Genomic DNA, 26,209 nt, shown 5'->3' on the forward strand with positions numbered 1-26,209 from the left:
ATAATTTGGAATTTCTACTATTTATATTTCAGGGATGGGGCTCATTTAAAGATTTTCCAATTGATATGAAAACTAATATTTTTATTTGTTTATTCCCATATATATTGACACAATATAGTACTATTTCTATATCTTTTACCCTGAATGTCATCAGGTGATGATTATATCTACACCTAAAATTATTTTCCATGACTTTTATATATACATTATTTTCACGTTGATACCATTATTACTTCCTATATAACATTAGCTGTTAAACATTTATTCATTATTGAGTAATTATTTTTTTATTCTACAATTACATAAGATGGTAATATTATTAACATTGGTAGCATTAATACTATTATTACTGTTACTATTGTTCATTATTTTTATTGTGTTTATTTATTATAGATTTAATCTTTTCCACATTTTCCTTTATCTTATTTATAGTCTACTTAGATAATTTTTTCCAGATATTAGTTATACATATTATTTCTTGTGGCTTTTGGAGAATCTTCCTTATTAGTGCTTAAGAACATTTTTTTTTTCTGTGCAAACATAAATACTATTAAGATAGCACCAATATAAAAGTATTTCATCAAGTATTCTCCTTCTTAATTTCTTTTCTTTTATTAATCCTTTTAATTTAAATTTAAATTTAGAATTGACTTAACAGCACCAAGTCTTATTTTGTCAGGAATGGTATGGTTCCAGGAAGCGATTTCTCTCTCTCTCTCTCTCTCTCTCTCTCTCTCTCTCTCTCTCTCTCTCTCTCTCTCTCTCACACACACACACTGTGTTTGTTAATCAATTAAAATTGGTATCCAATGTTTGCAAATGCCTTAACAAATTGATAAGATATAAATGAAAACAGTAAAATATTCCATAATAACCTGTTATAATAAAAGTTTGATTTATTTGTAGAAACAATGCATTGAATTTTCGATCGAAGCAAAGCCATCCTGTCGATATATGCCCAAAAATAAAAGTTCGATAAAATATAAAATATGGCAAGTAGTGGTGTCGCCAAAGTTTGAATACGTCGTCATGGTTCTCATTGCTTTAAATACATTAGTACTCATGATGAAGGTAATTATACTCCTATTTATTTTACTTACTCTTATAATATTTTAAGTCAGATTTAAATACGGTAGCATAGTTGAAAGAAGGTGGTCAGAAAAATCGTATACTAACTGCAAAACCAATTATACATAAAAATAAAACATAAAAATATAATTTTTTTTAAATATCATTTCTTAATTTTATATTATCAATTTTGCAAAAAAGAATCAGCAATGCCTTTAACTTAATTATGATTTGTCCTATATTAAATAGTCATTAACTCTTTTAATTTGGTTATCCATTATCTGATATTTTACACCTTGCTTAATATGGACCATGTGAGGTATTTTGAGATAAAATATTTTCATATTAGTGGCTGTCAAAGAAGTTTTTCCAAAAAGTTCATGAAAAAAAAAATATATATATATAATAGCATCAAAAATATTCAGAACGCTTCTATATTTTATCACTAAATGTTCAATAACGTTTTATCTAAATGTTTGAAATTTGCACAAAGTTGATACATGTAAGAGACCATTGATATTTAAATGTTCATTTGATTAGGGTAACTAATGACCCAGTTACAACAGCACTCGGTTTTGTATCACATAACTATTCGTATCCACAATAAGCTGCACAATTTTTTGCATTTTTACCTGGATTTCTGGCATCAGATCTTTTCCACAACATTTTATATAGAAAAAGTCTAGGTTTTGAACAGACCATTCAATGATGAAGATAGATTTTACATTAAGGAAAATTTTAATGGCTTTATAGTATGGAGCTTTATCTTGCATAAAAATGTCAGGTTAGTTCAGTGGTTCCCAATTACTGTGTCACGGCACATTAATGGGATTCAAAATGATTACTGGTGTGCCATGAAGGGGTTATAGGTGGAAGTTACAAATTGTTATAAGTGAAAAACAGCTTTGATATCGTTATATCGGAGTTGTTTGTATTAATAAATACCAACTCACACATGATTCATTATGTGATATTGATAATTAAATATCAAAACAGGAAATAAATAATAAATTGTTTGTTTAACATTTTAGATATTTTTTAATTTCCATAAGAATAAACTTTGGTAAGCATTGTTAAATATTCAAATATTTATTTTTTTATGTGAGGTATGCCTCAAAAATTTAAAGAACTCAATAGTGTGCCATTATGTAAAACTGTTTGGGAATCACTGGGTTTGTCAGTAAAATTTCTCAGATGAAGCAGAGCATGGTTTTTGAATAATTCTTTATAAATTGTAGCATTTAATTTCCCATATAAGAGTGATTATTATTTCCCAAAGTAGAACACCTCTTTCACCAAGTTTAACACTTTTTTCATATTTCTGACAATATTTCACTTTCTCATCAACAAATATATCTCCATATGGATTAAAGTTAGATTTGTCATCAAAATTAACTTTCTACCATTTAAATTCTAAGTATGTTTTGTGTTAAGTTGTAAATTCGAGACAAGTTTTCTTGTTCTTTGCACTAATCAGATACTTCAGAACAGGTTCAGAGTAAATTTTCCTCAATGAACCTATGTGCTACAGTTTATTTGGAGAAACTTCATAAATACATTGAATTCTCACAAAACAGCAACTTTAGTCTTCAAACAATCTGAAAATAGCAACTTTCCATATATCACAATCATCTATTTTGATGATCGCCTTGACCTACCTGTTGATTTTTTAGATTTCAAAGTTGTATATAATAGTATGAAAATATTTTGAGATTTTTTCATAATATTTGAAATAGCCCCAATGGACTAGCCATGTTCATGATGCAATCTGATAATCTCTTTTCAAAGTGATAATAAAGTAATGTTTAAAACTGTACAAAAATTATTTTCTCGGAAAATATAAATCAAACATTTTTATATTCTGATTATTTGAGACATTTATATAGCTGTTATAAAATATAAATTCTGACTTAACTGTATTATTTTTCTTAACTTTTTAGATGAGGATTAATAATTCATATTAGTTGGATTATTCAGATTATTGTTCTCATCTTGAGTGTTGTTTTCACATTTTAGTTGATGCAACCTCCAACTTTCTTCAGATGTATCTTGTTGAATTCAAGAATTATTATTTATTAAAACCGAATGAGCAACTATATATCACTAGTTTATTAACTCTGTTCAAAATTTGAGTAGTTATAAATATTTAGAAAAGAGTTATTGAATATTTTTTATATGCAAATAGAGGTGTTCTGAACATTTTGGTTCAACAAAGTATAAAATCGAACTTTCAATTGAGCAAAATGTGACCTCCTACATCAATGATTCTAACAATACCTACATTGGAAAACGATTGACTCTAAGTGTAATTATAAATTTGATTTTTTGTTTTTGTATAAAATTAGCTCCTTATTATTTATAAGTAAAGGAGTAATATTTTCCTGACAACCTTCTAAGTTAAATTATTTACAACTATGTTACTGTTTTAATAAAAAAAATCTAATGTTGCATATTTTTATTATGTTAATTTTATTAGAAATGAAACTTAATATTACAATTATCAAAAAGGATTTTTCATATTTACATATTGTTATTCCTAATAATTGTTTTTTCTTCATAAATGTGTTTTGATTACTTTAAAATGATTTCTTCAAAGCGTAGAATGTTTCTTATTTACATATTTGAAAAATGTATGGTTTTAAATGCATTTTAGAAGGCTTTTATTAAACAAGAAGGATTGTTTTATTCGGAACTAGCAAATTTAGTTTAATTGAATAGATGTTGTAGATTTATGATGTAAATATTATTTATTTATTTTTGAATCTTAAAAAGATAAAACAAAATAAATAACTAATTCCATTTTCGTTTATTAAAAGCCTTTTCATATCATTTAACTTTTCTATAACAATAATTAATTCAATCATATCTGCATTAAAGAATTTGTTTTATATTTCTTTTTCTTTATTTTATTAAGTTTAACTGAACAGTAAATAAAAATAAATATATATGATTTTTAAAACATGCTTTTATACTTTGTCTGTTTGTTAATGTCTTTTTTGCAGGTGTTATATTATACAAAAGTGTAATCCCATGTTTGTCGTCTTTAAAATTTATTAATTGATCTTTGGTTCATTAATATCAGATTATAGAAGTAATATGTAGTAATATAAAAAATTGTCAAATGATGTAAGATATTATAATGTTGTTTATGACTATATGATTATAAGAAACTAATGAGAGTTTAATTTTTATAACCTGTATATATTATGCCATTTTTTGTTTGTATTTAAAGTGTTATGCTATGCATTTTTATTAACAGTTTTATAACTCATTTAATTGTAAGCAATTCATATTAAAAATTTTTTATTCAAATATAAGTCAGTATTAATGATTATTAGATAATTAAAAGTTCAGATTTCACAGTAAAATTATAATTACTTTATTTATGTAGTTTCTCGCAAATAATTTTTATTATATGTAAAGCTATTTATCTCTATCTCTATTTTTATGTTCATGTATTATATAAACGCCTGTCATGAATTTCAAATGTTTTTTTTCTTTTGGTTCTTGAGTAATTTAATGTGTTTTTAATACTTAAAATCTTTTGTCAAGAAATACATCTAATTTGAAGAGAATTAATTTAAAATTCGATGTTTTTTTTCTTTTTTGTTTTTGTAGAATTATTCTTTTCACAATGTAGCCATTTTCTATTTGTGAGATAACAAGTTTAAAGTGTGTACTTATAGAATAATTTAGCGATCTCTGAATTGTTCTTAATTATAAACAAAACAGAACTCATACTTAAAAAATATAAGTGGATTAATTTATACTTACAACTGAAATAAAAATATGTAACATGTGTCAAAACTTCCTATTATATGAAGATATTAAAAAGCAAACTTACTGATTTGTGTAAATACGCACTAAACATGATTGTTATGGATATGTGGAAGTAATTGTCTTAAAGGTACATCAATAGAACTGATGGTAACAAGAATGACTCTAAAATAAAAATTTAAAAAAGAGAGGGAAATGTTGAAACAGATGTTTCTCCCTAATCATTTCGCACAAAAAGACAGGATAGAACTAGTGTCATGCCATTTATATCAGTGATCATGTGGTTAAATTTACCAATGGTCACATGATCTGGGATTCTACACATGTGGAAAAAAAGCAAGTCCAATCCTTATTTTCTTAATTCAAGTTACTACTAAGATGGATCATGTACATATGTACTTCAAGAAATACTCATGCCTTGCATAATCCTTTGTCACTCTTTAGCAAGTTATAACACTTGTAAACCTTCTTATGACATATTTTCATAATCTCCAATGGTGTAAAGCAAGCAGAATAGGACCTATCATTCTCATCAACTGTAGAGATAAAAGAGTGCAACGCCAGACTCATGCAACACTGGAATCAGTGGTTGTCTGTTGCAGCCTCATTATCAAACCATGGAAAACACATTCTAAATGTGTTGCTGAAGATAGCTAAATGTTTCAGTTGATGACCTTCTTCAGGTACACCTTTCAAATTTCAAAAACTTTATGCTGATTTTAGAAACCAGAACTAAAACATAATAAAATTTGTTCCGTGGTTTTCTGCAGTTTTTTTTTTAACTATTACAGTTTCGTGTATGATTTTGGTTACATTGTTAACTATACTCAACATATCCCAAGCAAATCTAAAGATGTTAGCATTTTTTCTCAACAATAACAAATATCAATCAAAATTATTATTATTTTTTTTATCAACATAAGCAATAATCAAAATTAAGCAAAATCTTAACAAGTTAATACATATGTACTATTTATAATACCATTTTTAAATTCCAATATAGCAGCACTTATTTTTTCTCTACTGGATATTATATACAAGAACCGTCTTTACTATTGAGTTGCTTAACAATTCAGTTTCATGAACAAGTTCAGCAGTTAAGTGACTCCCACTGACTTCCTAAATATAATCTTTCTTTTCAATATTAACCAGACTGTTAAATTTATGTAATTTTATTGCAATGCATTAATGATAATATGCGGTATATTAATAAATAATATATTTTAATTAATTTTAATGATTAAAAATAAATAATATTATCATAATATTATGAATAAATGTTCATTAAAAAAGTAATAGTTATTTTCTGATGAAAAAAAAACTTGAATAGCAAAATATTGTCTATAACTATTCAAATACATTGAAAAAATATAAATCCTGTTTTTTTATTCTTTTAAACATACTGACAATTTCTTTAGAGATTGCTATGCTACTTTATTTAATTTCTTATTAATTTCTAATGAAAAGATTATTGATATTATAATCTTTTGCTTATAACATGTAAAGAAATAAATAAATTATTATTATTGAAATAATAAAATTATAGTATCTATATAGATAAATGTAAAAATAGTCACATCAATGTTTCTTTTTTGCCATTTATAAAGGGAAATTATTAGCATTTTAATTTGGAAATTATTAAGGGGAGATAACTTATATGTCCACTTTGGATAAGAATCTAAATATGAATTTAAGATTAAGTAAAACTTTGGATAATACTCATTTAGGTAATTGTATGTCATAATATGTAATAATAATTTGTTATGTGTTTCTACTAATGCTTTTTTTTTCATAGTAGTATTAAGGCTTGATAGTAATATGAATTAATAATCAAATAATAACTCAAGTTAATTTTTTTTTTACTTTGCTTTTTTACATTAAATAAAAATTAAAATATTAAAAGTGAAAGTAAGTAAATATTTTATATAAGATTTTATTATTTCTATATTTATTATAAAATATTTTTCTTTCAGAAAATTCCAGCTTATTTTTTTCTAGATAAAACTTCTGCTAAATATTAAAAATTAAATAAACTCAATGTTTGATAATGTTTCAGAATTCTTTAGATGAAGATTGATAATTTGTATTTTTTATATTATTGGGACTACTATTCTTGCCTTGGTTATTTTATTCACAGCATTTCACCTGATGTGACCTCGAGCCTACTTTGGACGCAAACTTGGAAACCTAGTTGAACTTGGGAGTCTTTATATCAAACATGGGAATTAATCCAAGGAATTTTGAATTGAACCGTTTATTTAATTTAAGGTAGTAGATTGTTCACATTTCATCAGCCATTAAGAACTAATCCTTAAACTTACAGACCACTATCACTTAAAACTGATTGTTTACTAATGTTATTAATCCTTATGCCATGGCTCCATGTGCAGTAGTTAATTATCAATTCTAAGTGACAGTTTTCAGAAAGTTGCTTGCTACTGGCAAGAATAACATAAATTAACACTTTTACCTGGTAACGGCTGACAGAATGAGGACAATCTACCCCTTAGATTAAATAAAGGGATTTGTTCAAAATTCTGTACAGATTAGTGTATTCGATTAAAAGGTTTCCAGGTTTCACTAGAAGCGTCAGAAGAAGGTCAGAGGTTGGTGGAACTGTTGAAAATGTGACAACTAAAATGAAAATAGTAGTTCAAATAATACAACTTATCAATGTTAGATCAATAAAAATTTCTTTTAATAATACTCATTGGAATTCATTCTCATTTTTAAATTGAGTTAAATAGAACTTATTCTGATTGCCAGTCAAATTTAATTGTTTTATGCAACAATTGTTTCATCTGATGCAATATGTAAATAGATGTTATTGAGACTCATTAAATGTGTATAGCTCCAACATCTAAGCTATTTAAATATTTTTTTATTTATCATTTTTTATTCTCGAAGATATTTTAAAGTTTAGTTACTTTAATTTGTAACTGAGAATCATGGAAGTATACTTAGGGTTAAGTAACCGTTTGACTCTCTAGGTCGATATAAGATAACCTTATGGTAGTCTACTTCTTTATGGTTAAACAATGCTGAAAAAATTGTTGTACCATTGGTCTCTTATATAACTGATAAGCATACAGATTAAAATAAGATATGTCATAAATTCAATTCATTACCATACAAATATTATGCAAGTATCTAAATAAAAATACTTCTTTATTTGTTTGATTGCTTCTTTTTTTTAGATTTATGTGATGATATATATATATATATATATATATATATATATTAATATTAACTGTGTTACCATGGATCTTTTATATCATTAATATCTACATTGACCAAAATAATATAAAAGTAGGGCTTATGAGAGGCTAATGAAGGATGTACATTGTACAATAGTAGACCAAAGGCCAAAAGAGCTAGGATTACCTGTGTAATTTCAGAAAAGTTATTTCATATACTGAAGACAAGGATATATTTATATAACATTCTCTGTGAAGTATGCAGACACTGGATGAAAAACATGGAATGACTCATGGAGAAGCTGGAGAAGACATCAAAAGAAACTTTGTACTTCTTCATAAAGTCCCTCTCACAGGCCCTTGATTTGATTAATAAATTTAATTAATATTTATGCTAGCAAATGAAACAATATGCTTATTTTTTTTATACTCGGCTAACTTTGTTCAATTAATTTATATATATATATATATATATATATATATATATATATATATATATATATTGATAGCTGTGAGAATCGACTTTAAAAACGGCTCAAAGTGTTGGATTAGTACATACAGTGCTCAGTTATTTCACAGACAGCGCGTTATAATAACTGAATAAATTGTTTTTTATTTGGCCATGATCTTTTTTATCCTTCAGCGATCGGCAGACAATTTAAAACACGATCCTATAATGACTCTGTGCACTTATGGTATTCATATGAAAACTTTGAGTCAGTTTTAAAAGCTGACACTCGCATACTGTGTATATATATATATATATATATATATATATATATATATATATATATATATATATATGTGTGTGTAAGAAATAGGATGTGCCACTGTTTTAAATATCGTTATGAATTCTTATATATATATATATATATATATATATATATATATATATATATAATGTTCCTAATTGCTCTGTTTATCATGTATATCATGCTGTTGAATTTAATTACTTTCATTACATAGCCACAAAAGCTGCTTGTTTTAATACTTGATTGCTCATTATTGATGCCTAACTAATAAATGTATCTGTGTTGACATTTACTTGAACTTGAAACTGTGCTATCAACAATTTGACTTTTACAAAAACAGAAGTACATGGAAACAATCACAAAATTACTAAATATTATAAAACATGAAACCTTATTTGTATCACTGCTCATATCTCCTTACCTGTGCCAACAAAGTTGAATGTTACGTAAATCCCGCCTACTTGCCAACATCATATATCCAAAATTCTGTCATTTAATTTAAATGACAACTTATTTAAAGCAAGTTCATGAACAGTTTATTAAATTTTCACACCAATCCAAAAATTTCCTTTTACATTTTTTTTCTTGTAATTATATTTAATATAGTAAAATCTGTTTCCAATGAAACATATATTATGACACCTTCAAAACTGATTTGAATTCAGATTTTAGTGACAATGGCGTTGGCAGAGGCATGTCTTCTAGTTATAAAACTGAGTAAAGTTTGTTATTAATTATTATTGTTTGCAATTGATTTTGTTTAAAAAGAAATATACATGGATATAACTTGAAAATTAGTAAGATTGTAAATTATTCTTCAAGATCCAAATAACTGGAATCCATATTAGTTTCCATCTACTTTAAAATATGTAAGAGTAATTATTTATAAATCATTACAGTTTGGAAATATTTAATAACTTATTTTTTGCAATAACAAAAGAAAATTTATAGCAGTAAAATTAAACATTCTCTTTGTAATTAAAAAAAATAATCTGAAATGAAATCTGGAATATTTTACAGTAAAATATAGATTATTACTATAAACATTTTTATAAATATGTCATTAAAATTTATTTATATTGTGTTTTACATTTTTTTCTTTCATTTTTTTTATTGTTTAATGAGAAAAGAGATGTAAAGTTTTAGTTACAGTTTCAACAGTCAAGTGAATATGTGTAATTATTTGTTTTACCCTATATGCTGTGTTAAGTAGTAATAAACCTTTTTACAAAGAATGGTCAAGCATTTCATTCTTAAATAGTTATACATTTTTCAAAACAAAATCTAAAATCTTGTTTTGTGTCCCATTTGATAAGATTGAGAATGGTTTTGAAAACTAAATAAGAAAGATAAAATCAAAGTTTTGATTTCAAAATCTCATTGCTTGAACTTTCTTGACATTTGTGCTTTGTATATTACATCATTGTTTTATTGCTGGTATTTGTATAGAAAGAAAATAAGTTTTATATACTTTTCACTTTCTTCATCAGTATTATGGCTCACCGAAAGAATACAAAATGCTTCTTCAGAACCTTAATTTAGCATTCTCAGTGTTGTTCACAATAGAGTGTATCCTGAAGTTAATGGGATTTGGCATAAGGGTAAGCCAGGAATTAGGGAAACGGATTACTTTTTGCTTACTTCGACTGGAGCTGTTGCCTTCATCAGGTTGTAACAGGTTGTAAACTTATACAACATGTTTAGTTGGAATTTTTGATGTTGTCTTAGAATTGAACAATTCCGTCAACATTAAAAGAATTGCTGCTGATGTTCGCTTTTGGAGTTGTGGTACAAATGGTGGAAGATTTATCAGAAGAACAAAATACCCTTTCTTTCTCATATATTTGACAGTTTTGCATTAATAACATATGTTGTTGTTGTTGTTGTTGTTTTTTTTTTTTTTTTGTATGTATTAAAATTCGGGAACTGCTTGGTAAAGAGAACTTATTTCATTTTTTTAATTGCTTTAAATTTTTTAATTCAGTTATTTTTTCATGTAAACTTTATTTCCTAATTGCTAAAAACATTTATTTAATGCCAATATTGTTTTAATGATATACATACTTATAGAAAATTGTGTTTGCTACAAAATTTAGATAACACTTGTATTCATTTTAATTTATACTAATAAAATGTAATTAATAGTGATACGTTTTAATAGATATAAATATAAGACCATCAAGTCATTCTAAAAGTTAATTTTTATCTAATACCATGCTTGCATTATTTATTCTTTATTATATTTTATATATGTATACATTTCTTTATTAAATGAATCCTTTGCGCCATATGTAAAAAAAATAATAATAATGATTTATGATTGAAAATCTAAAATGGATAAAGATAAGATTCTTCTGAAAATCTTCAGCCATTTTGTATTAGACTCGATGTTAAACCACAACTCACAAAGTGAAAACTATCAATCAGTTGTTGTTAAACGTCTTTTTACAATCTAAAAGGCTGCAGCTATTGTTTTTTTTTAGAGAATTTCAAGCACTTTGAATTTCTTTTCAAAAAGCTTTGATGTTGAATATTTTTTCTATCAAACGCAATTTGGAAAGTCACTAAAGTAAATATAAAAGAAAATATTTTTCATTATCAAACAAATCAAATCAGAATTTTTAAAACTGATTTGTTACAGATCATTTTTTATAATTACATAAAGTCGATATCTATGTTTTAACATTGATACAACATCTCAGCTTTATATAATAACTTTTATTTATATTTTTTATTAATGGGTTTTCTTTTCTTTTCCTATTTTTTTTTTTTATTTTGGTTACTATTGGCTTTAGTTTTGTTGCTTCTGCCGTAACTTTATTTTTTTAGAAAATGATTGAGGAAATAGGTTTTTTTGCTTGTTCTAGGTTGGTAGGCTACTGTATAATTCTTTACTATCTCGGATGTTAGTCTTGGTTATGAATGCTAGACTATCTTCAGTCATCAGATATTCAATCTGGCTAACTCCATCAGTGTAGGGTTAGATGATACAAGTAAATTCGAGTTTTTTTTCTCTTTTTAATCATCTAGCATTGTAAAATGAAATGGTCACTTGTATAGAAAAGTGAGCTCCTGGTGGAGTAACTAGGTTGAGAATTTGTTGACAATCTGAGCATGTCTTTCGTATAAGTATATTGAGACCAGTCACACAGGAATACTGAGCAATCATTATCAGGCAAGTATTTTAGTATGGATATGTTATACATATAGTAATATTGTTTTGGTATTTTGTTCCTTTTCAGTGCTATGTCAGCCCTTTACCTGAACCAAACCCACAGACCAAAATCTTCCTGAAAGTACAAAAAAACATAAATATTGCCTTCACTGTTCTTTTCACCATTGAGTGTATCCTGAAGTTACTTGGATTTGGACTCAAGGTTCAAAAGTGTATTATGTTGGTTGCTGCATTTTGTTGAGTGTCCTCTATGTTAGTACTTGCCAAATGATATCCTTCTCCCGAGAGTTCTGTTCCTTTTGTTGCACAGTTCAAGATAAGTTTTAGTGTGATTTACCTTGCACTTATCATTATTTGTTCCTGCATTCATAATCTTAGAGACCTTGTGCACATATCTGCCGCTTTGTCCATATATGTGTACATGGGTCAGATATATGCTATCGAATTTCACTTGCCTAAAGCTGCGTTCAGCAAAACGATTAAATTATTATTTGTTCAGATGATTCATTTCACCAAAGATTATAAACAGAAAACTAAAGAAAGATATATCATACGACTGAATAGTTATTGTTTAAATAAATGACACTAGTTAATTCAATGGTTCTAATTAGCATTTATATATTTATTTACAATATTGTATTTTTCATACAAAAAATGCACTTTAGTTAAGTTGCATAAATATTATTTTAAAGTTATCTATTCATTTAATAAAAACATGTTTTTAAATAGCTACTTTTAAAATATTATTGGTGGAATCTTCATTTTGCTTAATATTTAGGCTTTATTTTATAAATGTTTTAAAAAAGATTTAAGAGAAGCAACAGCAATCAAATTAATGATAAATTCATTCTCATAAATAAATACTATTTAAAACAATTCATTTATAGGTTTTATTTTTATATTATACAGCTTTTTTAATAGCAACATTTGGATATAAAAACATCTTTAATTTCCTGTGTTAAAATGTTTGGTTATGGTTATAATTGAAACAATGATTCAATTTAGTTTGTTTTGCTGAAACCAAATAATGGCAAATTAAATTCTATATTAGGATTGCCTCTGATGGGCACACACACACACACACACACACACACACACACACACACATATTACAGGCATATATATGCACATATACATACACACTCATATGAAAACTGGATGGATTCAACTAAAACAACCAAAAGTAAAGCATTGATGAATTTCATTCCGAATAAGAAAGTTTTGGGAAACAAATTTACATCTTGTAAAGAAACATTAGATGTGTATAACAAGTTAATGTTGTAATATATCATTACTAAGGTTTAAGTTATAATTTAAGAGGATCTATGTGGTGTTCACACATGGATTTTATTAGTTTTGTATTTGTGCATCCAAACACCTATGTCTTACATAGTTAAAAACAAAAATAAAGCTCTTTCTTAAATCCCACATGACATCTTTGAAGAGTTTTATATTAAAAAAGGAGATAAATTATTATTCAGATACTTTATCTGACAACAAAGATGAAAACCTACATTTGACTAGTGAAAGCGAATCAATTTACAACATCATAAGTGTTATTTGATGAGGTAAGACATGAGGGCAATGATGAATGCTTAATATTTATCATAAAAAAAATCTGACCATCAAAGATATTATCAAATGTCATTCAGTTTACTCCTGGACTTTAATTTTAGTTAATGTGCTTCTAATAACATATGTATACATACATGTATGCATTAATCAGAATGTGAATAAGCATCAGTATGAACTGAATGAGGTTTGATATTTTAGGTGTTGTGACTTTTAAATTATGTATAACAAACATCCACTTACTTCCTCTAAGTTAATACACTCTGAAGTGACGCCATAAGTCATTTCTTCCAAGTACATTTTTGCAAGATGTAAAATTTGTTTTCCCTAACTAAAGTGATTTTTTTTAACTTTCTGAAGAAGTTTGGATGTAATAAAACTTCAGTCAGGCTGTATTGGCATTTCATAAAATTTTTATTGTGTCGATTATTTCTATCCTATCCCAATTTATTCATAATCTTCAGTGAAGATCTGCTGTTTTATCCATGCAGATATACATATGTACAGATATATATATATATATATATATATATATATATATATATATATATATATATATATATATATATATATATATATTGAATAAAAGATGTTTTTTAATAAGTCATAACCTTAGCTTTCATACCATGGGCGATTTATCATGTGGCTTTAACATGTTTCTAGGTATCATGCTTTGTTTACTTTCAGTTATATGATAAAAACAGAAGTAAACAAAACATGATACCCGAAAATATGTTAAACTCATATGATGAATCTCTCATGGCATGGTACCTAAAATCATGACAAAGTAAAACAAAAAAAAAAGAAATACTTTATTCAATTATTATTTAATATTTCTATCTAAGAAGATATCACAAATATGTCTGTTACACTCTTACAAACAGACATGAAAACATATACGTATAACCTCAGTAATATATTTATACCAGACTTCTATATAATTTGACAAAAACCAGTTGAATTAGAAACTACATTAAACATAGCTTTATCATTTTTTCATTATGAGTTTTTAGGAATAAAATGCCTACAGATTCTGATCACTGAAGCTTGCAAAAAACAAATCCAATGATACTCTCTCTCTCTCTCTCTCTCTCTCTCTCTCTCTCTCTCTCTCTCTCTCTCTCTCTCTCTCTCTCTCTCTTTCTCCTCTGTACATCCAGCTTTATTTATTGACTTATTTGTTTACATCTGTGGAAGAAATAAAAGAGCTATCTTCTATCTAATTCTAAAAAAACGTTTAGTTTATATAAATTTAAAATAAATTAAATATTAAAAAAACTTATAATGCTGAGACTTGATCCAGTTAGATTGATTGTGCAACTAGAAATATGGACTGCTTAGGTGGCAAACTTCCAAAATGTGATGACCACCCAAAAATTCTATATCTGATATGTTGGTACAGAAAAAAGGTAGTGTACTTATGCTACATATGAATATATATATATATATATTCACATATATTCATATATATATATATATATATATATATATATATATATATATATATATATATATAAAGCAACATTTTAAGACGACTCTTTAATCGATTTTCATTCAGTGGCCTTTTTTATGTATTGGTCTGTTTGTCTCCGTTTTTCTTTAATATCTCTGACTCATTAAGCCCTTACGACTGATACTCGCCATTTTAGCATGACTCTTTCAAACATTTTTTGTTTTGTTTTCAATATGGTCATCATCACTTATCCTCTTCTGCTGTTGCTAAATGCTCAACTGCTCGGCCTCTTCCTGTTAGTGTGCTGTCAATTTCCAACTCTGTGTTGAACTGTTCTGTTTTGTCGATGCTATTGTTGTCATCAGTTAGTTTTCTGCATTTTGTGATCGTAAACAGTCTAGGTTGGCTTTCATTAACACTGACATTCTAAGATTGGATCTGGAAATCAGTAAAAAAAAAAATAATAATAATAATTAATTAAAAAAAAAACTGCACATGCATATTTTTTCAAAATTTGCTGAATGGAAACTTTTATTTTTTCTTTTTCTTATTTTAAATGTCTGTTTATTTTTTGTTTCGTTTTAATTTTATATCATTTGTGTTTTTTGTTGTCTTTTATTTTTCATTTCTGCTATTAGGTCATCAATCCCCACTTTATTTTTTATTTTAAAGCTCTGTTTTTCTTCTTACATTTTATTCCCGTACTCATCTTAATTCTGGCCTGTATTTGTTTTGCTTCATACTTTTTTTTTTACTTCTGCTTTTCTCCAGAAAAAAATGACAAACCTTTATCCATATTTTTTTCACTTAAATGTAACTTTCTGTTTCATGTCATATTTAAGAATAACAGCATCACATTTTAATCATTGCCAAACAATAATCTCATATCCAAATGTATTTAAAGCAAATCCTTTCTCAGTTTTCTATTTCCTATAAAATACTTACAAAAAGAACTTACATACTACATTGAATGTTTTTCCTTAACCTTTTTTCTAAAATAAGCTTCACCTTGTTTCCCATATTGAGTAAATCTAAAAGAAATACTTCTGTTAATAGAAATATAATCACTGTCACATTTCAATAAACAATTTTATATATATATATATATATATATATACCTTAAAACTCTAAGCGATCACAGATCACAATTCTTTTGTCCTATATTTAGTTAAAGCTTAATATTTTAGATTTATATCTTATATTTATATTAAAAGTATTTTATATTTATATAAAAAAAACATAAATATTTCATATAAATGAAATTTATAGAAGACAATACAATGCAGATGTGTAATGAATAGACACAAACTAAAACAAATTAAGACATATAACGGTGGAATAAACTATGCAGATTCTCCTTTATATTTGCATAGTGTTCTTACTTGCATCAGCATGATCAAATAGAAGTCTGTACTGTATGATATTTCGCGAAATTTTTCCTTCTTCAGAAATGTGTTCGAATTTAGTCTAAACATGCATATTTATATCAAAAGATATTCTATATTTAGTCAAACCAAAGATATCTTGTATTTATATTTTAAATACCTGGATTTGGCTTAAGATTGATTTTAGATACTTGTAAAACTCTAAGGAGTTTCAGACTTGAATCTTTTTTATTTCCAGTATTAAGTCAAAACAAAAGAAATGCTGTAAATTTAAATACTCTAAATATATGTACTACCACATTATATCAACCAATGACGTATTTTAGGAACATGTGAAGCAAATTTTGAGATTAGATGCTTCTTTGTTTCTTTCTTCTTTTCTGACACTGACATTATATACATCTATAGATTACTTAAAAAAGAAATAGCATCTTCTTTTCCTTATTGAGAAATACCACTTATCCTGACATCCATAGTTTTAGGATGTAAAGCCAATTTCTGAAATGAGACCAAATTTTATTGTAAATTAACTCCCCCCCCCTCTCGGTGTCTAGACGGTTCGTCTAGTCACTGCCACTGTGCACAGTGAATAGCTTCATAAAAGAACGACAATTTCAACAATGCCTCTGATGAACCATAACATTTTATATATATATATATAGATAAATTACCCCAAACAAAATGGGATAAAATCGTCTGTGATGGTGCAGACATGTACTGTATACAAACAATAATACCATTGTAAAAACAGATTCAAGATGGATGGCCAAAACAATGAACTTTATTCTGGCAAAGTCTTTGATCATGTATGGTGGAAGGAGAAATCAAATGCAGATTTTACGACATAGTATAAACTTTGAATTGAAAAAAACGTGAAAAGAAAAATTGGTTTTACAGTAAAAATGTTTAAATTACTTAGTCAGCTATGATATATCATCATTATTATAATAACGTTGTTTATATAGTGAATCAAAAACAATGAAAAACATTAAATAATACTTACTTGAATCAGAATATTGCAAATAAAAATTTTATATATATATATATATATATATATATATATATTTCTAAAAATAATTTTAAATAGTTACACTACCTATCCAAAAATTGCAAAACAATATAAAATGATGCATATTTACTTTTGTATTATTGAATGTTTTTATTTTGTTTTATAATCTTTTTTATTTTTAGCTTTTTTCCAAGTAGATTTATTTTATTTTTGTTTTTATAAAAATTTTTATTGTTTCCTCATCTTCAAAATGCACATTTTTTTAATAATAATTCCATTTTACATCATATAATTTATTTTTATCATATTATTTTATATTATATAATAAGTAATAACTCCACATGTATATACATATACAAACATGTGTATGTTGTAAAATGTTACCAAACTGATATATAAAACTGACTATATATGTCTCCTGTGATTTGAATCAGCAACATTAAAATAGAAAATACATTTAATAAGATAACTATGTCCCTACATAAGTTTTTTTGAAAATAAGATTTAGTGACAAATATGAGTATAGTTTTTACCCATATTTTCTATTTTATACAGTATTTATAATTAGCTAAAAAGATTGCCGTCTGGCTGAAATTTTTAATTTATATATGCATAAAAATGTTTCCTGTGTTATTTATTTCTCGGATGAATTGATAGAAAGTAACTTTTATTTTAGAAAATTGATTATAAATCTTTCAAATAAGATAAAAAGAAAATATCTATACTATTATACAAACCAAGTGTTGCTTCCTGGTTGCTTGTGAATATTCAGTATATGTGTACATTGTGAAAAATAATACATAAAACCGTTCAGATAAACACTATTTCTTAATATAGGGATAATATGTAATGTCAGAAAGTGCATGTAGCATAAGGGTTATCAAGCATAGAAAAAGAGTTCAGAAAATTTATTAAGCTCATTTACACGTAAGCTTTTGAGGAAGATAGGAATATCGGTATGTCCTATGCACTAAGCACATCTGGAAGATCATTACTTGTAGATAGTTGTAGATAATTCACTTTGCTCCTTTTGTCTGTAGAGACAATGTTTACTCTCTGAATGAGATTATAGTGAATTCAAGTTTAAAAAGTTGCATGGATCTGGAGATTTTTACAAAAGACTATTTTTTATCATTCAGGAATGTTATGACAGGTGGTGTAATGGTTATTAATGTATATTAATATCGATTGTAAAATTGGGAAGCCAAGCCCTAGTCCTATCAGATTTGTTATAGCTAGTTATGCTATAATAATTTTGTGAGAGAAAAAAAAATTACTATTTTCTGACCTCCAACTATGAACAAAATGCAAATCTTATTACCACAAATGCTTGACAATAATTGTGTGCGATGGATTGTTTACAATATTTGTTTGCAATAATTATTTACAATAGTGATCTATAGAGAATTGTTTATTGTACATTGAGAAATAAATGAACTGATATATCACACAAGAGCATTTATGATTATATGCCATTTATGATTATCTGTTGAACATATCATTTGACAGCTAATCACATGTGTTGGGTGCATATTCTTCATAAATATTTGTGTGATTAGTTTACAGAATTGAAGTTTATAATTTGTTTCTTATTCCTGATGTAATTATTCATTTTTTCTTGTTATATATTTCTTTTTTCTTATAATTTTTTGTTTCTGTTTTTTTTTACATTGATACTCTCTCTCTCTCTCTCTCTCTCTCTCTCTCTCTCTCTCTCTCTCTCTCTCTCAATCATTAGCCTATTTATGTTTCTCTCTCTTTCTCACACACACTCTGTCCCCCTTTTCATTAATCATTTTCCCTCTCTTTTACTTTGCTCTCTCTATCTATATATTTATTATCTCTCTCTTCTACTCTTTCTCTCATATTATTATTATTTTTTTTTTAATGTAATGTTACAACCAATTCCTGAGTATAGGTACACAAAACACCAGGTATTCCTGATGTGAAATTATTGTATATTTTTATTTATTAAAAATTGCTTATCTTCTTGCTTAAAAAATCGAGCAGTCTGATTAATTTTTTCTGCGGTTATATATGTGTGTGTGTGTGTGTGTGTGTGTGTGTGTGTGTGTGTGTGTGTGTGTGTGTGTGTGTGTGTGTGTGTCCATTGCTTTCATATCTAAGTTGCCTCTCTTTAAGCGGCTTTCTTGGTTAACCCACTCGCCTCTCTCTCTCTCTCTCTCTCTCTCTCTCTCTCTCTCTCTCTCTCTCTCTCTGTTTTTCTCAGTATAAGGAATGAGTTCTATTTCTTATTTACTCATTCTTATGTCTGATCTTTCTCGGCATGTGTTAACATTGAGGACTGAACCTTGATAAGATGTTGTATCATTCTGTTTCTTATTGTTTTCTTCAGTGGATACAACAAGACTGTTAAATGAAAAAGAGAACAAGCATTTTTCCTTATCAGTTTTGAAAAATTTTACAGCTTTATCATATATGTATATGTATGTATATATTTATTAATATATATGTGTATATATATATATATATATATATATATATATATATGTATAAATATGTACTTATATGTGCATATTTACATGTATATGCATATGTAAGTACATTTATTTAAATATAAGGACACACACACACACACACATATATATATATATATCTTCTTTCTTCTCCTATCTCTTCTTCTCTTCTCTATATTAACAGAGTAGAGTAGTCGCAGGAATTCCCCTCTAGACAAAAATATCATAGGTTTGCAACAACAGATGCCACATACAAATTCAATACAGCTAGGCTAATAGCCACTATCTTATATAGCTTTCAAACACCATTTCAGACACATTCGATCATGATAATAAAATACTGCATTACATCCTATGAGCAACACCATCACAATCACAACATCATTAGAGGAAGATGTTCCTATTTTTCTCTCTAAATATTTAGTCCTACCAGTAGTCACCAGGAGGAATTCTACATGTTCCACAGATTCTGTGATTATACCAACCATAACTGGCTCATACATATATAGATCTTACATAATCTTTCCAATTTCCAATTCATAAATAATAAAGCCTCCCTCGTCAAAGTCGGTCCATTCTGATTGATCAGAATCCAGTTCTTCACTTTATAAATGAATGGTTACTAGCATTAAAATATGGCATCACCAAGAGACATATTATTTCACCCGGCGTGAAGTTCATTTCATGCATCGGTCATTTCAGTCATGTAAGATCGAAAAAAACAAGAGAGAGAAAATCATTAAAAGAACGTTCAATAACCAGTTTAATTGCTTTCTTTTACAAAGTTTTAAACATGCTATCCACTATAAGAATCTTCTTTGATATCGTTGTTGGCAAAACAACAACAAAAAATTACCCAGCTCTTGCGATCAAGTTTTTTTTTACCATTGAACAGACTTCATAATACAAACTGGTATCCCATTCCATTTATTTTTTTTACTCCAATTTACATACTGTCTTTTGCAAATTTTAACATTATGCTTTTTTTTAGAACTTTTAAAACACACTAACCACTACAACATTCTCCTTCATCATCGAAAACCACAACAAAACAGGTTCCCTTGATTTAAACCTTTCGCTTGTGTTTATCCCATTGAAAACACTTCGCACTACAGACACCTCATCTATTTGTTCCTTTTCTTTTTTTGGGGGGTGGGGGGTACAACACATTTCATAATACAAACATAGGTGCACCTTAACAATTGGCACCCCCCTTACATATTTTTACCTTTTCATCTTTTTTCAACTAATTCTACTAATTTATTATCGCTTGGTTTATATTCTAAATATTATAAAAGAACATTGATACAAAAATTTCCCCTTCCAAATCTTTAAATATATTTTTTTTGTCATATTTACTACAACGTTGTATGTGAAATGGAAGCTCCCTTTCCAAATCTTTAAACGTACAGCCTTTCTTGATAGCCAAGGTTCCAATCGATAATAATCCGCACAATAATTGAAAAGATACGACAAGGTCAATTTTGGTAATGGAGAGTTCCAATTGTTCAGGTACACCCTAACATAGTTTAGCGAACCTGAACAATGTTGACACTAACCTTTTAGATTTCACCTTTTCAGTTTTTTGTACTTTATTTCTGGTGATTATTATTGATTACAGGCATAACTTTCAGATTACCAAAAAATTTTTAAAAAGAATTCGTGGACCTGAACAATGCTTCACCTACCATTTCCTTTTTTTATTTTTCACTTATTTGTAAATTTTTCAGGCGATTATCTAAGTATCTAAGCTCCACCTGCATGTCGGGCTTGTTATATTATTATATTGAAACGTCTTCATTTAATGAATCCTTATATACTTCTTTGATCTCCTTATATATATATATATATATATATTCAATGTTAACATATGCACATTGATTGTTCCACATAAACGAAACAGATCTATGATGTTGAAATAATGATTGTTAAGATAAATAAAATTTTTGAGGTTAGAATATAGCGAAATTATTATTTATTCATATGTGTATATATATGTATGTGCATATATGTGTATGCATATATATATGTATATATACTTATATATATATATATATACACATGAATATATATATATACACGCATGTATATATATATATATATACGCATGTATATATACATGTATGTGTGTGTAAAAACTACAACCGCAACTCTCTCTTATACTATCAAAGTTGTTCAAATACTGCCTTAAAGAGAGATGCTTTTCAACTCCTTGAAAACCTTGACAGTCTTTCCACTATTTAAAAATATGGAGATCATTTCTCTGTTTCTTAGTGCAGACAAATTAGTCTCTTGTATGTAGTTGTTATAAATAGAGAAGTTGTCAACCACCCCAGCAAAAAATAACTGTTTCAGCAACAAGCAGTATATTTTCCATTCTGAGAGATCAACAACTGATGTGCTGACGGTAATATCACACAGAATCAGTAAATCTAATTATGGTGACCTCATTTCTAAAGTAATATCACAAAGGCATTTGATAGGATTTGGTATAAAGGTCTACTTCACTAGATTTCCAGCTACAGAATTGCTAGAAATATCCTCTCAACTATCGAATCCTCTCTCTGTTAGGTTTATTAGAGTAGTTGTTAATGATCAGAAATTTGAAAGTTATAGTATTAATGCTGGCATACCTGAGGTATTCAACCTGGGCCCAAATCTCTTCCTGATCTTCATCAACGATCTCCCAAATCATAATCTGAGATCTTTCATCGACAGATGATACTACCATCTATGGAAATATGTTAAAGGCCTGCAATGACCAGGATTTTTCTGATTCCCTCTCTCTCTCTCTCTCTCTCCCCTGACCCGGAGTATGTTGTATAGTGGGGTAAAAAATAGCTAGTTACCTTTAATGCATCCAAAACCAAATATTTATATTTTTACCATTAATGCTCAAATCCCCACTTGGCCTCAATTGAAATGGATAGTTATCAGCTTGAGGAAGCATCTTGCTTCAACAAACTTCTGAAACTAACTTTCACTCCAGACCTAAAATGGAAGACCTACATTGCCAGAATCACTGGGGAAATGGTAGAATCATTCTACCACTCCCAAAAGTATCTCACTCTTGATACTATCCTCTACCTGTTCAAGAGTCAAATGCAACCTAGGATGAAGTACTGTTGCTACATCTGGAAAGGAGTTCCAAAGAACATCGTTTCCTGCCTTGACAGGATACAAAACCATCTTTGGAATTTAGTGAAAATAAAATATTGATATAACAAACATGTTAGGGGAATGACAGAATGCTATTGACGAACACAAGAATTTTTTATACTTATGCGAATTGTTCATCCATTAAAACTATAATATATTCTAATGAAATTAGAGCTATTGTTTTTATTTATATATTTATTTCAAAATTATAAAATTGATTTTAAATTTTTGTAAGTGAAACTTTGAATGGTGTGAAAGTTTTTTGTTTTGAAAGATCTGAAGTAAAACAATGTTGATATTTCTCTCCTAGTCTGAAACATAAAGTATTCAAAAAGTCTTCATTTAAGTTGTCTAGACATGAGCCTTTTATTAATATGGCATTTGAAGTATAGTCTTTAAAACACAAATGTTTGCATTTAGATAACACATAGTCTGATCTTTCCTACAACTATTCTTTTAATTACATAATTAAAATTCTTTGTATTTTTCTTGAAAATCTCTCTCTCTCTCTCTCTCTCTCTCTCTCTCTCTCTCTCTCTCTCTCTCTCTCTCTCTCTCTTGTATGTATATATGTATATTCCCACTTCAACCCCTTCCCTTCCATTCTACTTTCCCCACCACTCGTAGGTGTTCCTCTTTCTTTTTTCCCTCTGAAAAAAAAAAAAAACTCAAACATTTTTTCTTATACCCTTTTTTATATAAAAATGTGTTCTTGAACTGGGTATACCAGAAGTACTCTCGCTCTGCTAGTCAGACAACATGTGATCTCCAACTACTAAGTCTCTGCAGAAACATGTATGCACATATGTAGCCAATAATGTTTGTATAATTAAACGTATAATAAACATGCTCTGTTCATTCATCAAGCATTCTTTAATAAACACAAAAGTTTCTATGGATTTACATCTAGAAAACAAAAACTATGCAACCTTCATTCATTTATATATATTTTGAATATACGGTTAAGTGGCAGTTTTAGTCATTTAGAACTGCTTTAAAGCTTCACCACTCAGTCATTTTTCGACCTAATTTCAAACAATTATTACAGTTTATAGATCACCTTCCCAGCTATATTATGAAAAATATTTTTCAATTTTCGTTCAGTAAAACAAAAGTTATGATGAATTTTCTGGTGTTCAAAATCATAAAAATATGTAAGGAGGTGAGCGACGCTTTGTATGACTGGTTTCCATAGCAACCACATCACTCAGCGACTAGATGCTATCAATTTGAAAAGAGAAGTAACAAGTGAAACAGAGAGAATGAAAGCATGAAAGAGAGATAATTGGAGGGATTTTATTGAAAGCAGATGAGTGCCATACATTGTTATTACATATGTGTTTATGGGGGCAAAAAAATAAGAGTGAAATTAAACAAAGAACAAGTGAATTTAATGGAAGCCTGGAGAAATCATAGATTACAATAGAAAAATGTGAGCATGAAAAGTAATATGGTTAAGCTTAAACATGGAAAAGTAAAGGACTAGTTGTTAAAATTGGAAAAGAAAAGGACAAGATATTCTAGTAAAAATATAATAAATTCATAACTTAAAATGATGCAGCATTAAGAATTTTCTTTTTTTAATTCAATTTTATAACATTATGTAATCAATTCTTAATGCTGCAATATTTTAAGTTATGAATTTATTATAGTTTTACTAGAATATCTTGTCTTTTTCTTTTCCAGTTTTAACAACTTTACTTTACCATGTTTAAGCTTAACCATATAACTTTTCATGCTCGCATTTTTCGAGTGTAATATATATATACTAGCAGGCTGCCTGGCGTTGATCGGTTGTAAAATACGCTTAAATATGATATTTTAATTCATGCAGATTACATGTTTATTATTATAGAGAAAATTCTCTATGGATTATTATATTATATATATATATATATATATATATATATATATATATATATATATATATATATATATATATATATATATATGCACACACACACAGATACATATATTCATCCAAAGACAGATGATATTTTTGTACAACTCACCAGTGTTGCTGGACATTGCAAGCACTTCAACCATGGGATTGGAAATCAGGATGCCAAATCACTTCCCCATATATGGCAGTGCTACATATCTTAGTATAAGAACTAATGAATCTGTTATTAATAGAATTATACTGCTTAATTTTTTTGTAAATTTTACATATATATAATATAACATAATTATCCACAGCTATTTATGGCTTATCAACCAACCTAAGTGACTAGTCCGGCACTCTGAACCCTAGTTTATATCGCACATAAAATATTATCATTTTGTTTGTTGTTGTTTTTATGATATTGACAACTGAATGTATTAAAATATCATTTTACCAGGAAGCATTACAGAGGAAAGAAACACATACACACACACATATATATATTGTCTTATTATTGTAATTTTATGAAAGATATTCCAATTTCCAGAAACCATTCTTGAATTTATGAATTTAATATTGCAGTTTACACATGTTATGTTTCATTTTAAATAATTTAATTCATATTTTCTATTTCAAATATAGATTTGAATGTTTAGTGTAGTAATAAGTCATATGGCTTATCGTTAATAACAATTTGAAAATTTGTATGTATTATTATTCATCGGACTACTGTTCTCATCTTGAGTGTGATTTTCACAATGTTTCGGTCGATATAACCTCCGATCTTCATCTTCTTCAGGTGTATCTTGTCGAACTCGGGAATGTTTCTGTCGAACTTGGGAATTTGGACGGAATTTCGAGTGGAACCCTTTATTTACTTCACAGGGGTAGCATGCTCTTGTTCCATCAGCCATGACTAAAAGTAATTCGCAAATGTATATTTTGGTCGCCCACACTGAGGATTGAACCTTCAACCTTCAGGAGAATATCACTTTCACAGAATATCACTTTTACAATTGATTTTTCCCAGTACTCTAACCACTGTGCCACGGATTCTTGCGGACAGCAAGGACCTGTGACACAGTGGTTAGAGGACTGGGAAAAATCAATTGTAAAAGTGATATTACCGGGTTCGACATGTAAAAGTGACATTCCTGAGTTCAACAAGATACACCTTGAAAAAGGTTGTAGGTTATATCGACCGAAATATTGTAAAAATCACACTCAAGATGAGAACAGTAGTCTGATGAATGATAATACAAATAACCAATCCTCATCTCAAAAATTTAGAAATGAAAAT

At 27.7% G+C, this 26,209-nt stretch overlaps 1 protein-coding gene across 1 annotated transcript in view; it reads left to right on the plus strand.

The window, feature by feature from the left end:
- LOC145241391 (voltage-dependent calcium channel type A subunit alpha-1-like) overlaps positions 1-26,209 on the plus strand; it is a 1,447,749-nt gene that overhangs the window by 1,276,791 nt on the left and 144,749 nt on the right. The window contains exons 34-35 of the mRNA XM_080104315.1: positions 907-1,071; positions 12,037-12,171. Coding sequence (XP_079960441.1) covers positions 907-1,071; positions 12,037-12,171 — 300 coding nt within the window. The remainder of the gene's footprint in view (positions 1-906; positions 1,072-12,036; positions 12,172-26,209) is intronic.

This window comes from Euprymna scolopes, chromosome 20, assembly GCF_053919585.1.
Source record: "Euprymna scolopes isolate OS-2025 chromosome 20, ASM5391958v1, whole genome shotgun sequence".
Lineage (NCBI taxonomy): Eukaryota > Metazoa > Mollusca > Cephalopoda > Sepiida > Sepiolidae > Euprymna > Euprymna scolopes.